Source organism: Lodderomyces elongisporus, chromosome 1, assembly GCF_030384665.1.
Source record: "Lodderomyces elongisporus chromosome 1, complete sequence".
NCBI lineage: Eukaryota > Fungi > Ascomycota > Pichiomycetes > Serinales > Debaryomycetaceae > Lodderomyces > Lodderomyces elongisporus.
Window position 1 is genome coordinate 1,189,724 of NC_083673.1, and position 12,527 is coordinate 1,202,250.

Below are 12,527 nucleotides of genomic sequence, written 5' to 3' on the forward strand. Positions count from 1 at the left end.
CAAAATCTGGTGGCAACAGATTTTCTTTTAAGAAGAACAATAAAACAAGAGAGAAAGAAAGCGAGACAGCATTTAATCGGTGCTGATTTTGCGACGAACCCAAAAAAAATATATATATATACACACACACACACACACACACAATTAAAAGGAACTTCTACCACCCCAGCAGTATACTGAATTTGTTTGATTTCAAGAGTTACAAGCTTTAGAAACTAGAATAAACGAAGTTAACTACAATTAAGAGAATACATATATATATAAATATATATACATAGATATACAAGAATGGCGTTGGTTTCAGCAGCTCCATATATGGCGCTCTTAACAGAGCCAGACACGAGCGTCAAGACATACGCATTGTCATCTTTGAACGAAGTCGTGGATCAATTATGGGCAGAAATTGCCAACAGCATCACCGAGCTAGAGGAATTATACGAGGACGAGTCATTTGAAAAGAGAACACTTGCTGCCTTGGTCATTTCAAAAGTATACTACAATTTGGGTGACTTTGATGCATCTGTGAAATATTCGCTCTACGCAGGTGACGAATTCAACGTCGATGAGCAATCTCAATATATGGAGACGATTGTTAGCAAATGTATTAATTTATACAACTCATTATCGCAAAAAAAGTTTGACGATTCAGCAGTGGTGATTGATCCAAGATTGAAATCTATCTACGAAAGAATGTTGGATAAATGTCTTAATGCCAATGAGGTAAAATTATCACTCGGCATAGCATTGGAGGCGTACAGACTAGATTTGGTTGAGTCTATATTGAAAGATCAAATTGCACAGAATGAAGAGACTGGATTGAGCTTGATCAGTTACGTTTTGAAATGTACAAACACAACCATTGAAAATCCAAGTTTTCGGACAAAAGTGCTCAATTCCTTAATTTCATTACTCTTGGGATTGAAAAAACATCAAGACTTTTTCACAATCACGAAAATCATAGTTCAGTTGAACGATTCGGAATTGGCTACAAAGTTGTTTAAGGAGTTGATTGCACAGAGTGAGGAATTAACAGCATACCAAGTGGCGTTTGATTTGGTTCATACTGCGACCCAGCAATTATTAGACGCTGTCTTGAAGTCATTATCGACAGATTCAAGCTCGGACAATGTGATTACACGCAAGGTGTTGAACATTCTTTCTGGTGTGCCAACGTGTGATTTTGACAATACTTTTCTTTACAGAAATAATAACACCGATATCACTATATTGAACAAGACGAAAAACTTGCTTGATGGTAGAAGCTCAGTGTTCCATTCTGCAGTGACATTTGCTAATGGATACATGCATGCAGGAACCACAGATGATTCATTTTTTAGAAAGAACTTGGAATGGTTGGGTAGAGCTACAAACTGGTCAAAGTTCTCCGCAACAGCCGCACTCGGAGTTATTCACATGGGCAATTTGTCACAAGGTCGTACAATTTTAAAGCCATACCTTCCTGGTTCGTCGAGTGCCGCACATACTAAAGGTGGATCTCTTTTTGCATTGGGGCTTATTTTTGCCGGTCATGGAAGAGAAGTGACCCCATTTTTGAAAAAATTTATTGATAACAATGGTAATTCTGCAGGTTCAAACGACATTGATATCCAACTTCATGGTGCTTCATTAGGTGCTGGTGTTGCAGGTATGGGCTCAAGATCAGAAGAGCTCTATGAGTCTTTGAAAGTTGTTCTTTATTCCGACTCTGCAATTTCGGCTCAAGCTGCTGCATTGGGTATGGGTTTGGTTAAGCTTGGTGCAGGAGATGAAGCAGCCACTCGTGACATGCTTACATATGCTCTAGAGACTCAGCATGAAAATATCATTCGAGGCTTAGCTATTGGTATTGCGTTGGTGCAATATGGACGTGAAGATAAAGCAAACTTTATCATTGACGAATTGATGCAACAAGAGTCTTCGATCTTGCGATATGGTGGTGCATTCACTATCGGTTTAGCATTTGCCGGTACAGCCAACGAGTCAGCAATCAAGAAATTACTTCATTATGCTGTGTCTGATCCAAGCGATGACGTGAGACGAGCTTCAGTGATGAACTTGGGTTTTGTTTTGATTCGTGATTATACTGCTGCCCCTCAATTGGTTAAATTGTTGTCTCAGTCACACAACCCACATGTCAGGTATGGTACTGCTTTGGCTTTGGGTATTGCATGTGCTGGAAGAGCTTACGAGCCTGCCATAGAGGTCCTTGAGCCATTGACCAAGGACTCAGTTGATTTTGTGAGACAAGGTGCCATGATGGCGTCTGCAATGATTTTGATTCAGCAAAATGAATTTATCTATCCTAAAGTAAAACAATTTACAACTCAATATGCTGACACAATCAAAAACAAGCATGAGGATGCATTGGCCAAATTTGGTGCCACTTTGTCGCAAGGTATAATTGATGCAGGTGGAAGAAATGTCACAATTAATCTAGAGAATGCCCAGACAACGACTTTGAATGCAGGCGCTATTGTTGGGTTGGCAATATTTGCTCAATCATGGTATTGGTTTCCATTGGCTCATTTCTTGTCTTTATCCTTTTCGCCGACTTCCATAATTGGTGTTCGTGGTTCCGACTTGAAAATCCCCAAGTTTGAATTAAACTGCCATTCGAACCCTGAGTTGTTTCAATATCCACCCAAGATTGAAGAGCTGAAGGAGAAGCAACCTGATAAGCTTGCTACTGCTGTTTTGTCAACTACTGCAAGGGCCAAGACCAGAGCCAAACAGAAGCAATCCAAGAAAGATGAAGAAGACGGACAACATGTGATGGATGTTGACGAGAAGGAAGAAAAGGGTAAGAAGAGTAATATCACCACTACCAAGCTGCAAGAATCTGACACGAAAAAAGGCGTTGATGGTAGAAGCACAGACGAGAAAGAAAAGGAGAGCAAGAACAACAAGGGCAAAGAAGATCTGGGCTCTCACCAACCAGCACTGCAGCAACCAGCCACAGTTCGCTACACCAAGAGTGCCTACAAGATTGAGAATTTGTCGCGAGTTTTGCCACAACAAGCTAATTATGTATCCTTTATAAAGGATGATAGATTTGTACCTATTAGAAAGTTTAAAGGCAGCGGAGGAATTATTGTTTTGAAGGACACAAAACCAGAGGAAAAGGCTGAATTCATCAAGACAGTGAGACAATTGAACATCACTGAGGCACCAGTGCCAGAGCCATTTACCTTGAGCGGAGAGGATTTGGAAGATGACGAATAGAGGTTTTGTAAACAGTAATGTATAGGAATCGAAGAAGACGAAGAGCAATCAATACATTGAAACAAAAGTACCAGTTTGCATCTCTTTTTCTTATATATTTATTATAGTATATATTTTTTTTTCCCTCCCTCTTTTTCTCATTTGTTTTTTTCAAATCGTTAGAGTTTTTAAATACTACTGCATTGTAGATACTTTGGATTGGTTATACAAGCGATTTGAATCTCGTTTCTAGCAATTTGTTCGTATGCATCAAATAATTTCCAATCTCCATATACAACTTTGTTTCTCGTGCTTTTCTGTACAGATCTATGCTTTACACCATTGATCATATACCTTTGGTACATTATCACAAACTGTAGCGTTTTACCAGGTTTCAAGTCGCACGAATAGCTTCCTCCTACACCCTTTCCCACCAAAAATTCGTTTTTTACACCCGGTGCAGCATTGATAAAGAACTCACTTATCCCAAGTCGGAAATCAAACCCAACATCTAGTTCTAAAGACCATGATTGTTTGTAAGTTGCTTTATCTCCGGCAAAATTTGTCACACAATCGCCTAGTGGGGTCCATGTAAATGAGGTCAAATCTCTCAATTCCAATATTGCTCTTTGATTTACAAATTGGCGAGACAACGATGTAGACGCATTAGAATATGAAATCTCTATATATTTTGGCATGTCTTCAGTGTTGAGTATATTTTCATTAAATATTATCGAGTTTGTCGACCCAATGTGTATTATATTTGTGGTGGACAAATCTTTGGCGGTAAGTGCAATCTCCGTATCGAAATATGTGTGGAATATGTCAAGAGAAGTTAACTTGTGGAAAGTAGACTGCAAACTTTCATCGTTGTAATGAAGCAACTTGAGAGCACAAACATACCGTAGTATAGGTGGAGTAACAAATAGAGCAAAGAAAAGCTGATGAATACAGATGTAATGAAGAAATGACTGCATGGTCAACAAACTTGGAGTTTTGGCTGCCAAAAACTGAACCAAACCAAAAAAAGAAAAATGAAAAAAAAAATAAAACGAAAAATAAATGCTTACGATTATACGAAAAAAGAAAACAATGAAACAAACAAACAAACAAATAGAAAATAAATCATCTAATTTCTTACATTTGCACATTGTAAATCATCCTAGATGTAAACGATATGTCACTCTAAAATCAAAAGCAAAAAAAGAAAGAAAGAAAAAAAATTATAAAAAAAACAAAAAATGTCTTTATTTTTCTTGACTTTAACTCTATACTTTGATGTCTAGATTTCAATAATGGCAATGACTGGGCGATGGTCACTACACAAACATCCGCAGCAGTCTTGACTTATAGTGCAGTGTTGCAAAATGGGAATGTTTTGACTAGTCCAAATAAAATCAATAATTGATTCTCCATCACCTTTGAATCCCGTGCATGTGCGTCTGTCACCTTCGATTTTTGTTGCATGTTTCCCAGACTCCTTCAAATAAGCATCAAGAGTCTTGTAGCCTGGGTCTTTCAATTCTGAGTTCAAGTCACCGGTCAATACCTGGTTTCCAGCGGGTGCTTCTTTCATCAATTTCTCAATCAAAAGTGAGGACTTTTCTCTTGCTACTTTACCCTTGTGGTCATAATGGGTGTTGAAGAAATTGATTGTTTTTCCTTCTACTTTTCTATTCTTCAACACCACATTTGTGACAATACGATTCAAGGCAGCGTCCCAGCTCTTACTTGGTTTACCAGGTGTTTCACTCAACCAAAAAGTATTGGAAGTCACTGCCTCCCAGTCTTGCGTGTTGTAAATCACTGGTGCAAACTCTCCTTTAGACGATCCATCATTTCGACCAACACCAAAATATGTCCATCCAGGACCCAATCCGTGGATTATATCGGTCAATTGCTCAATTAGAACCTCTTGCAACCCAATAATAGTTGGTAAGCTTGCATTTGAAGTTCCTTGTTTAAGGAGAGAAATCACGCCATGTTTTCTATCCGACCAAGGTTTCTCACCTTCAGCTAACTTGCTTGTAGCATTACGTATGTTGAATGAGTAGATCTGCACTTGTAAGGGAGCCGTTGGAGCGTTGGGCACTTTTGTTGCTTCTGCAATCTTTTCCAAATCGCGTTTGGAATAAGTCTCTGAACCATCAAGCTTGTGTACAAAATGTTTTAACTTGTCCATGGTTTTATCTTGGTGAAAATGCTTTTATTTTTTGGGGAGGGGGGCCGGGAATTAAACTTGGGTTGGTTCAAAGAAGGAGGTAAGAGCTTGAAAATTGGTTGTTTAATTTGTGAAAGCAAAAAAAAATGGAAAGAAAGATCAAACAAAGAAAGTTTAGGATTGGTGGTTGCAACAATCGGTTATCCTTTTTCTTTTTGAACTTGTATTCTAGTGCGCAAGAAGAAATTAAATGATCCTATGGAAAATCCACACGATATATATATATATGTACCCTAGGTTCAGGATAGTCATTCTTGTTTGTCCATTATGATTCTTTTTGTTTGTTTCATTGTAAAATTTGATTGTGATGTTTGCTTTTCCATTCAATTGCTTCTTATTATTTTTTTCTTAATTTCTAATTTTTAGTTTTTTGTTTTTAGCTTTTTGCATATTCATTTTTTTTTGTGGGGTGGTAAAAAGAAAGAGCAATTCAATTTGAGTAAACAAAAGGATCTTGCATATATAGATAGCAATCATTATCGTTGACACTAGACTTAGACTGTATCGATTTCATTGTAATCGCTTTGGACTAATATAAGCCATACCAAGTATCCATAGCTTTCCATAGTCCTCTCCCCTCCACGTTAAATTTCAGGTTGATGCACTTTGATAAGGAGAATTCATTTGGTTTGCATGACACTTTTCCCTATTTGCAGCAATGTAATATTCTGGTACTAACTTTCTTTTTTTTTCTCGGAAATAGGTGGACTTGCAATTTCGTGCTCGTTCCATCTCCTCCCTTGCGCCTCCTTTCTTCGCCCCCACCCCATCACCACTACAGCTCACGAGATAACAAACAGACAAACAGACAAACAGACAAAGACACAGACACAGACACTCGCCTTCTCTTTCTCGTTCTCTTTTTCCATTACTTTTTTCCTCGGGGTTAGTGTTACGTAAAACTCCATCGGCATTAAAAAAAATAAAAATTTTTATCAAATAAAGCAGACGCGTTAGAGAGTTTACTATAACAGTCAAAACACACGAAATGACAATTGAACTAACAAATCATAAAAAAGTATACGATCTCAACATATTTCTTTACCTTGAGCAACAAAACGTATTGCCCATAAGGTTATGAGATAAATGGATAAATTTGAACAGACAAAAAGCAAAATGAAAATTAAGAAACTAAAACCAAAAAAGAAAAAAAGAAATGGAAAAAGAGAATAAGGATTTACCAAACCTGGCTTTAATAACCTTCCATGCTTCGCCTTGGCCAAATTTTTGCCTTCTCTCCCTTCGCCTTCCGCTGCCCCCCTCCTCCTCCATTTCTCACCTTAAGCCAACCCTACTACTCTTATCACCTCGTATTAAATACACGCTAATACCCATTCCCTCCCCCTCCCCCTGCCCCGCGCCTCTATAAATAGTTTGGGCTTCTGTCTCCATAAACACGTACCATTTTTGTAAAATATAGGACAATCAAACAAAACTAAGTATAATGAATATACATATATATATATATATATATATATATAGGTACAAGTATCCCAAACTTACTTTCTCTTTTTTTTCGTTTGCATTTCATTAGCCTTGGTCGGACTGGAACATAATAGGAAACAAAAACCGCATCAGTATTCGGCCACAAAGTCCAACAACCACTATTCTCAGTCATCGGCCTCTTTCACTGGACTTAGCTACCAATACTTTGACACATTGATCAATTTCACTTTTCGTCTATGTTTTTTTCATCTTTGGTGATTTAATTCTACTTTACTTTTTTGCAGGGTAATATAGAGTATAACAAACACAGGCAATTGTTTTATTTTCTTTTTTTTTTTATATAAATTTTAATTTTTGTCTTCCATACATTTTGTTTGTTTTTGATTTTTGATATTTTATTATATTTTATTATTTTTTATTTTTTATATTTTTTTATTTTACGTTTTTTTCCTTTCCCCAAAGAGAAAATTAAATAAAATATGTCTAGTTTTAGATACTACTTGTCAAAACCACCATATCAAATCATCACCCACTTTTTCTTTACAACTGTTCATTTCTTCAAACATTGGGTTTTGCGGTTTGTTGGATTCTTCACAAATATGTCTTCGGAGCAATTACTTTATCGACAAATTGACGTTGTGCTGGCTACATTATCATCACAAGGAGTGGTTATCAATAACCAACAAGATTCGGCTATACAACTGCGGAAACAAAGCAAGTCTCAGCTTTCGTCACCTACAAGAGAGCATTTAGGAGAAGCAGGAAGAGGAAGAGGTGAAGAAGAAGAAGAAGAGGAAAGTACAAATGGTGGCTATTTTGGAGGAATTTCTAGCTGCATTGGTTTTGGACCATCTTCAGTATCCAGTCATCATGCCCCAATACCAAAATTTATTGCTTACAAGTGCATATTGTACGTGGAACAGAAAAATTCCACTAGCGAAGGACACAGCGATGGATCGGATGAAATTTCAATTACATATGTCACACCAAATCACCCTGAATATTCTAGCAAAGCCACTAAAGTAACAATCAATACCATCAATGTCCAGATTCAAAATTTCAAGCCGCTGCAACCAAAGTTTAATGGTGAAGCCAAAAACTTGGTAAGCCATATAATGAACAAAGCTTACCACTACCCAGTAATGCAACAGCCACGCGTGCTCGTACTAATCAATCCACACGGTGGCCAAGGAAAAGGTACAAAAATATACAATAACCACATTAAACCAATTCTACAAGCTGCACGATGTAAAATAACATACCAAGAAACAAAGTATTCGGGTCACGCAACAGATATTGCAAGAGAATTAAAATTGTCAGATTACGATGTTGTTGTATGTTGCTCTGGTGACGGTATCCCGCATGAAGTCATCAACGGACTATACCAGCGTCCCGATAAAGGACTCGAAGCCTTTAATAACCTTATAATTACGCAGTTACCCTGTGGATCAGGCAATGCACTTAGTTTAAGCACTCTAGGCGGATCAAAGTATCCCGAGATAGCCACCTGGATGATGCTCAAGTCAAAGCCATCCAAAATGGACTTGATGGCAATTACTCAAAAGACACAAGACAGCCCATCAGGCTCGACAACAAAATTATCATTTCTCAGTCAGTGTTATGGTATTATTGCTGACTCTGATATAGGAACCGAGCATTTGCGATGGCTTGGCGCAATTAGATTCGAGATTGGTGTGGCTCAGAAAGTATTGACCAATGCAACCTATCCATGTGATTTGCACGTTGAGTTTTGGACAAGGGATAAAGCTGCCATTGCTCAGCATGTTGAGCAACACTTGTCACAATCCGATAATAAGTCAAAAACAAAACAAAAAAATAATGAAGAAGCAGCTGGCATCAAGAGCACAAACGTTGCCGCGGCCCATGTCAATGGTAGCAGTAGCGACGATTTCAATGGTACCACAACCACTTCAGAAGATCACACAAGCAATAGTTTTCTTCCTCAAGTCACGCAAGAAAACCTTCAACTCTGTTATCCGTCACTTGACCAGCCTCTTCCGCTGACGTGGCAGACACTACCAAATTTAACTACTGAAAACCTCAATATTTTGTATGTGGGTAAGATGCCCTATGTATCACTGGATGCCCAATTCTTCCCCGCTGCACTTCCAAACGATGGTTATATGGACATGATTGTGACTGATACGCACACTACATCGATGTTGAGCCTAACCTCAATCCTATTAAATGTTGAACAAGGCAAACACATTGATGATGAGAATGTCCTACACGCAAAAGTTAAGGCTTATAGGTGCGTACCTCGTGTGAGTAACAGAAATAAGAATCACTACATATCTGTGGATGGTGAAAGCTTTCCCTTTGAAGCATTTCAAGTGGAGATTTTGCCCAGAGTTATGACTGGACTACTACAAGATGGAAAATTTACAGAAACACTGTTGACCAAGTGATGAAAAAGTTCTTATATATATATATATATATATATATATATATACGTATACATTATAGAAGCACAGCAGGCTATTGTCTAGAGCTGGTGAAACAAGGTGTATAATGAGAGATAAATAGAGTGTGAATAGAGTACAATTATAGTTAAAATTAACAACAAAAAAAATAAAACATTCCTGGAACTAAAACAAATTAATAGAGTAAACAGTATACGAAACGAAAAGGATCAAAGAAAAAGAAAAATAAAATTTTAAAAAAAGCATACACACGCAAAAGGCAGTTCCATCTACTTAGTGACGATATTTTTCGTGTTGTACTTGAGAAACTTTTTTCAACTCAGCCAATCTCTCCTTTAACACTGGCATATCCCTCAATACTTTCTCCAACGCTATTCTTTCCTTTTCTAATTTCAATCTCTTATCAGCATCCAAAGGTCCAAAATAGTAGCCACCTTTGCCGTCAAACTTGAGCAAATACTTGTGGAAATGCCATAATGCAGGTCTATGTGCAACAGAAAGTAAAGTGATACCCAACTCTTGTGCATGTTCATACATGAATTGTTCCATATCGGGACTCACTGCAGAGGTACACTCGTCTAGAACAGCAAACTTTGGCTCATGATAGTATAATCTTGCCATTGCAAGTCTTTGCTGTGCACCAGTAGACATTTCCTCGTCCCAGCTCTTGACCTCATCTAGTTGATCTACAAAGTCGTCGAGTTTAAGCACGCGCAAGATTTGTTTAAGTTCGTCATCGGATTTCTTTTGTTGGTCTGGTGCATGTGGGTATAAAATTTGTTCACGAAGCGAGCCTTGAACCAAGTATGCTCTTTGTGGAAGATAAAACATATTATCTGATGTTGGAATGGTAATGACACCTTCTTTAACTGGCCAGAGCCCACCAAGCATTCTAAACAATGAGGATTTACCAGAACCATTGGGCCCTGCTATAAGCAAGTGGTCTCCAGATTTGATTTGAAAACTGAGTGAGGGAATCAATGTAACGTCTGCCGGAGTGAGTAGTCTGACCTTGTCAAAGTTGATTTCATCGTTATTAAATTTGACATTGGATGTGATTGTTTTCTTTTTCTTTTCTACATCTGCCAAAGTATCTTGAAAGTCAGAGACTCTTGTGGCATGGCCAACAATTTGCAAGAGGTATCTTCTCGCATAAATCAATCTATCCAAAGAGTCTGAGGCACTTAAAAGTAATCTCCGATTTGTGATAAAGTTTCCGGCAGAGTTCTTGTCATCGGCCTCGCCAATATATTTGCCAATAAAGATTGGTGCCGAACACAAAACCAAGCCAGCAGCGCCCCAAAAGTACTTGACAATAAAGGTTTGTGCAATCTCGTGGATGGCTTTCTTCCAGTACTCGCCTTTGGAGAATCTCTCTAATGTGTAGTAGCAGTAGTCAATATAGTCCAATTCTCGATAGTGTCCTCTCAAAAAGGCAATTTCCTCATTGTTGGTCACGATCTTAGAATGTGCTGATCTTAATTGGCCTTCCAAGTTTGCACGTTCACTAGCCAATTTGGCAAAAGGCGGAGAAAAGAATCTTATAATGGTTGTTGAAAAGTGGGCAAGAATACCCAATGCCAATGTTCCCTCGCCATTACCTACACCACTTTTGCTCAATTGTCTTGCGCACAAGAGTAAGTCCAATGTAGGTTTCAATAATTGGCCTGGTAAACTACTTAGTGCGTATGCCAATCTTGACACATCTGTGGTGATTCTTTGGTTTGGGTCTTTGATTTTGTTTCCGCTCAAGTGGATCAAGGAGTAGTAGTTTGCATCTAGATTATCTGGTAAATATTCCGAGATGATGGATCTGTTCATGTTTTCTCGGAGGCTTTGACTCAAGTTGGATTTAGTCCATGTGATAAGTGCATTGGTTACTGATGCTGGTATGCCAATGAAAAGCCATGCGAGCAAGTATTTGCTAAATACTCTTAGTCTTCTTGAGACGAGTGCGCCAACTAGTTGACCATCCAATGTGGCAACTTTGATGGTGAGCATTGCTCTAATGACTAGCAAAACCAAATGAGCCAAGAGGTAGAGCACACTTTTGTCGCCCAACGAAGGGACGCATGCCTTGAATAACCGATCAAATGCCTGGCGTGTTAATTTTGGGTGTTTGTTTTTGGATTTTACATCTTGTTCCAATTGTTTATCCGACTTGTCATTCTTGGATGATGAGGGTGTGTTTTTTCCACCGGTGCTTGCAGCACCAGTGAATGCTGCGGTAATTAACACTATATATGCAGTGTTTAGTAGCAATGATCGATTGGCTCGATATACCTTGAGGAGGGACAAGGCCATTGTATTATCGTGTAGTTTGGGATTAGCAACCGTCATGATGAAGTTTACAATATCTGTGTGTCTATATTTATATATTTATATATATGTGTGTGTGTGTTGAGGATAATAGTATATGTGTTGGTGAGTGATGATGATGATGTTGTTGTTGTTGTAGTTGGTGGTGGTGAGTGGAGGGTAGTATGTGGAGGAGAGGAAGTTGGTGGTAATCAAATGGAGGGTTGTACTTTTCTATTTTTCTATTTATTTTTAATTTTGCTACCTTGTGAGTGTGGGGATAATTCTGTCACATGAAATCTCATATTTAACCGAGAGAAATACCACAAAGTTTACATAGTAATTTAGTGTTGTTTAGTGTAGTGTCATACAGTACAGTGTCGCAGTTTGAGTTATGCGACACAGACACACAAATACAAATATACACACAAAGTACATACTAGAGAACGTTCGGAATGGGGTACAAGAAAAAGCGTTTAACGGCGTCAATTTCCCATGAATATTCATTTTTCTCAAGTGGATATAACTTCAGTATTTATGGATAGCCTAGGTCAAGCTGAGTAAACTTTGTATGGGCCATAATTTGTGGTTTCATACAAAATAAACTCAAGTAATTCATTTCCTGTTCTCTTCAGATCATTTTACTCTAGAAAGAGAGAGAAAAGAAGGGAGAGCCATCTCTCTCTGTTTTTCTCTCTGTGTGTTGAAACCGAAAAGAAAAGCATATTAATTTATGAGCTGTGCAATGCCAAGTCCGATATTTGTATAACAATAACAACAGGTGATTTAGCCCTAAATAATCAGTGTATATTTCTAATATTGGAGAAAGGATAAAAAGATAAAAAGTAAAAAGTGATTGGAACATTCGCAACACAAGTATGGAATGTCATCTATTGAGAGAAAACCACCCTTGTCTT

At 38.1% G+C, this 12,527-nt stretch overlaps 5 protein-coding genes across 5 annotated transcripts; 2 read left to right on the forward strand and 3 right to left on the reverse strand. All coding sequences in view use genetic code 12, as the record gives it.

Moving 5' to 3' along the window:
• Positions 1–288: 288 nt before the first annotated feature.
• Positions 289–3,222, forward strand: RPN2 (proteasome regulatory particle base subunit; the record flags this gene model as incomplete). The annotated part of the gene is made up of 1 exon (XM_001527874.2): positions 289–3,222. One exon carries the CDS (start codon positions 289–291, stop codon positions 3,220–3,222), a length of 2,934 nt encoding a protein of 977 aa, XP_001527924.2.
• A 167-nt stretch (positions 3,223–3,389) lies between these two features.
• PVL30_000435 (uncharacterized protein) lies at positions 3,390–4,178 on the reverse strand (the record flags this gene model as incomplete). The annotated part of the gene is made up of 1 exon (XM_001527875.2): positions 3,390–4,178. One exon carries the CDS (start codon positions 4,176–4,178, stop codon positions 3,390–3,392), a length of 789 nt encoding a protein of 262 aa, XP_001527925.2.
• Positions 4,179–4,483: 305 nt separating this feature from the next.
• Positions 4,484–5,383, reverse strand: PVL30_000436 (uncharacterized protein; the record flags this gene model as incomplete). The annotated part of the gene is made up of 1 exon (XM_001527876.1): positions 4,484–5,383. One exon carries the CDS (start codon positions 5,381–5,383, stop codon positions 4,484–4,486), a length of 900 nt encoding a protein of 299 aa, XP_001527926.1.
• A 2,084-nt stretch (positions 5,384–7,467) lies between these two features.
• LCB4 (sphinganine kinase lcb4) lies at positions 7,468–9,297 on the forward strand (the record flags this gene model as incomplete). The annotated part of the gene is made up of 1 exon (XM_001527877.2): positions 7,468–9,297. One exon carries the CDS (start codon positions 7,468–7,470, stop codon positions 9,295–9,297), a length of 1,830 nt encoding a protein of 609 aa, XP_001527927.2.
• A 288-nt stretch (positions 9,298–9,585) lies between these two features.
• Positions 9,586–11,652, reverse strand: PXA2 (ATP-binding cassette long-chain fatty acid transporter pxa2; the record flags this gene model as incomplete). The annotated part of the gene is made up of 1 exon (XM_001527878.2): positions 9,586–11,652. The coding sequence occupies one exon, from the start codon at positions 11,650–11,652 to the stop codon at positions 9,586–9,588; it is 2,067 nt and encodes a 688-aa protein (XP_001527928.1).
• Positions 11,653–12,527: the final 875 nt, after the last annotated feature.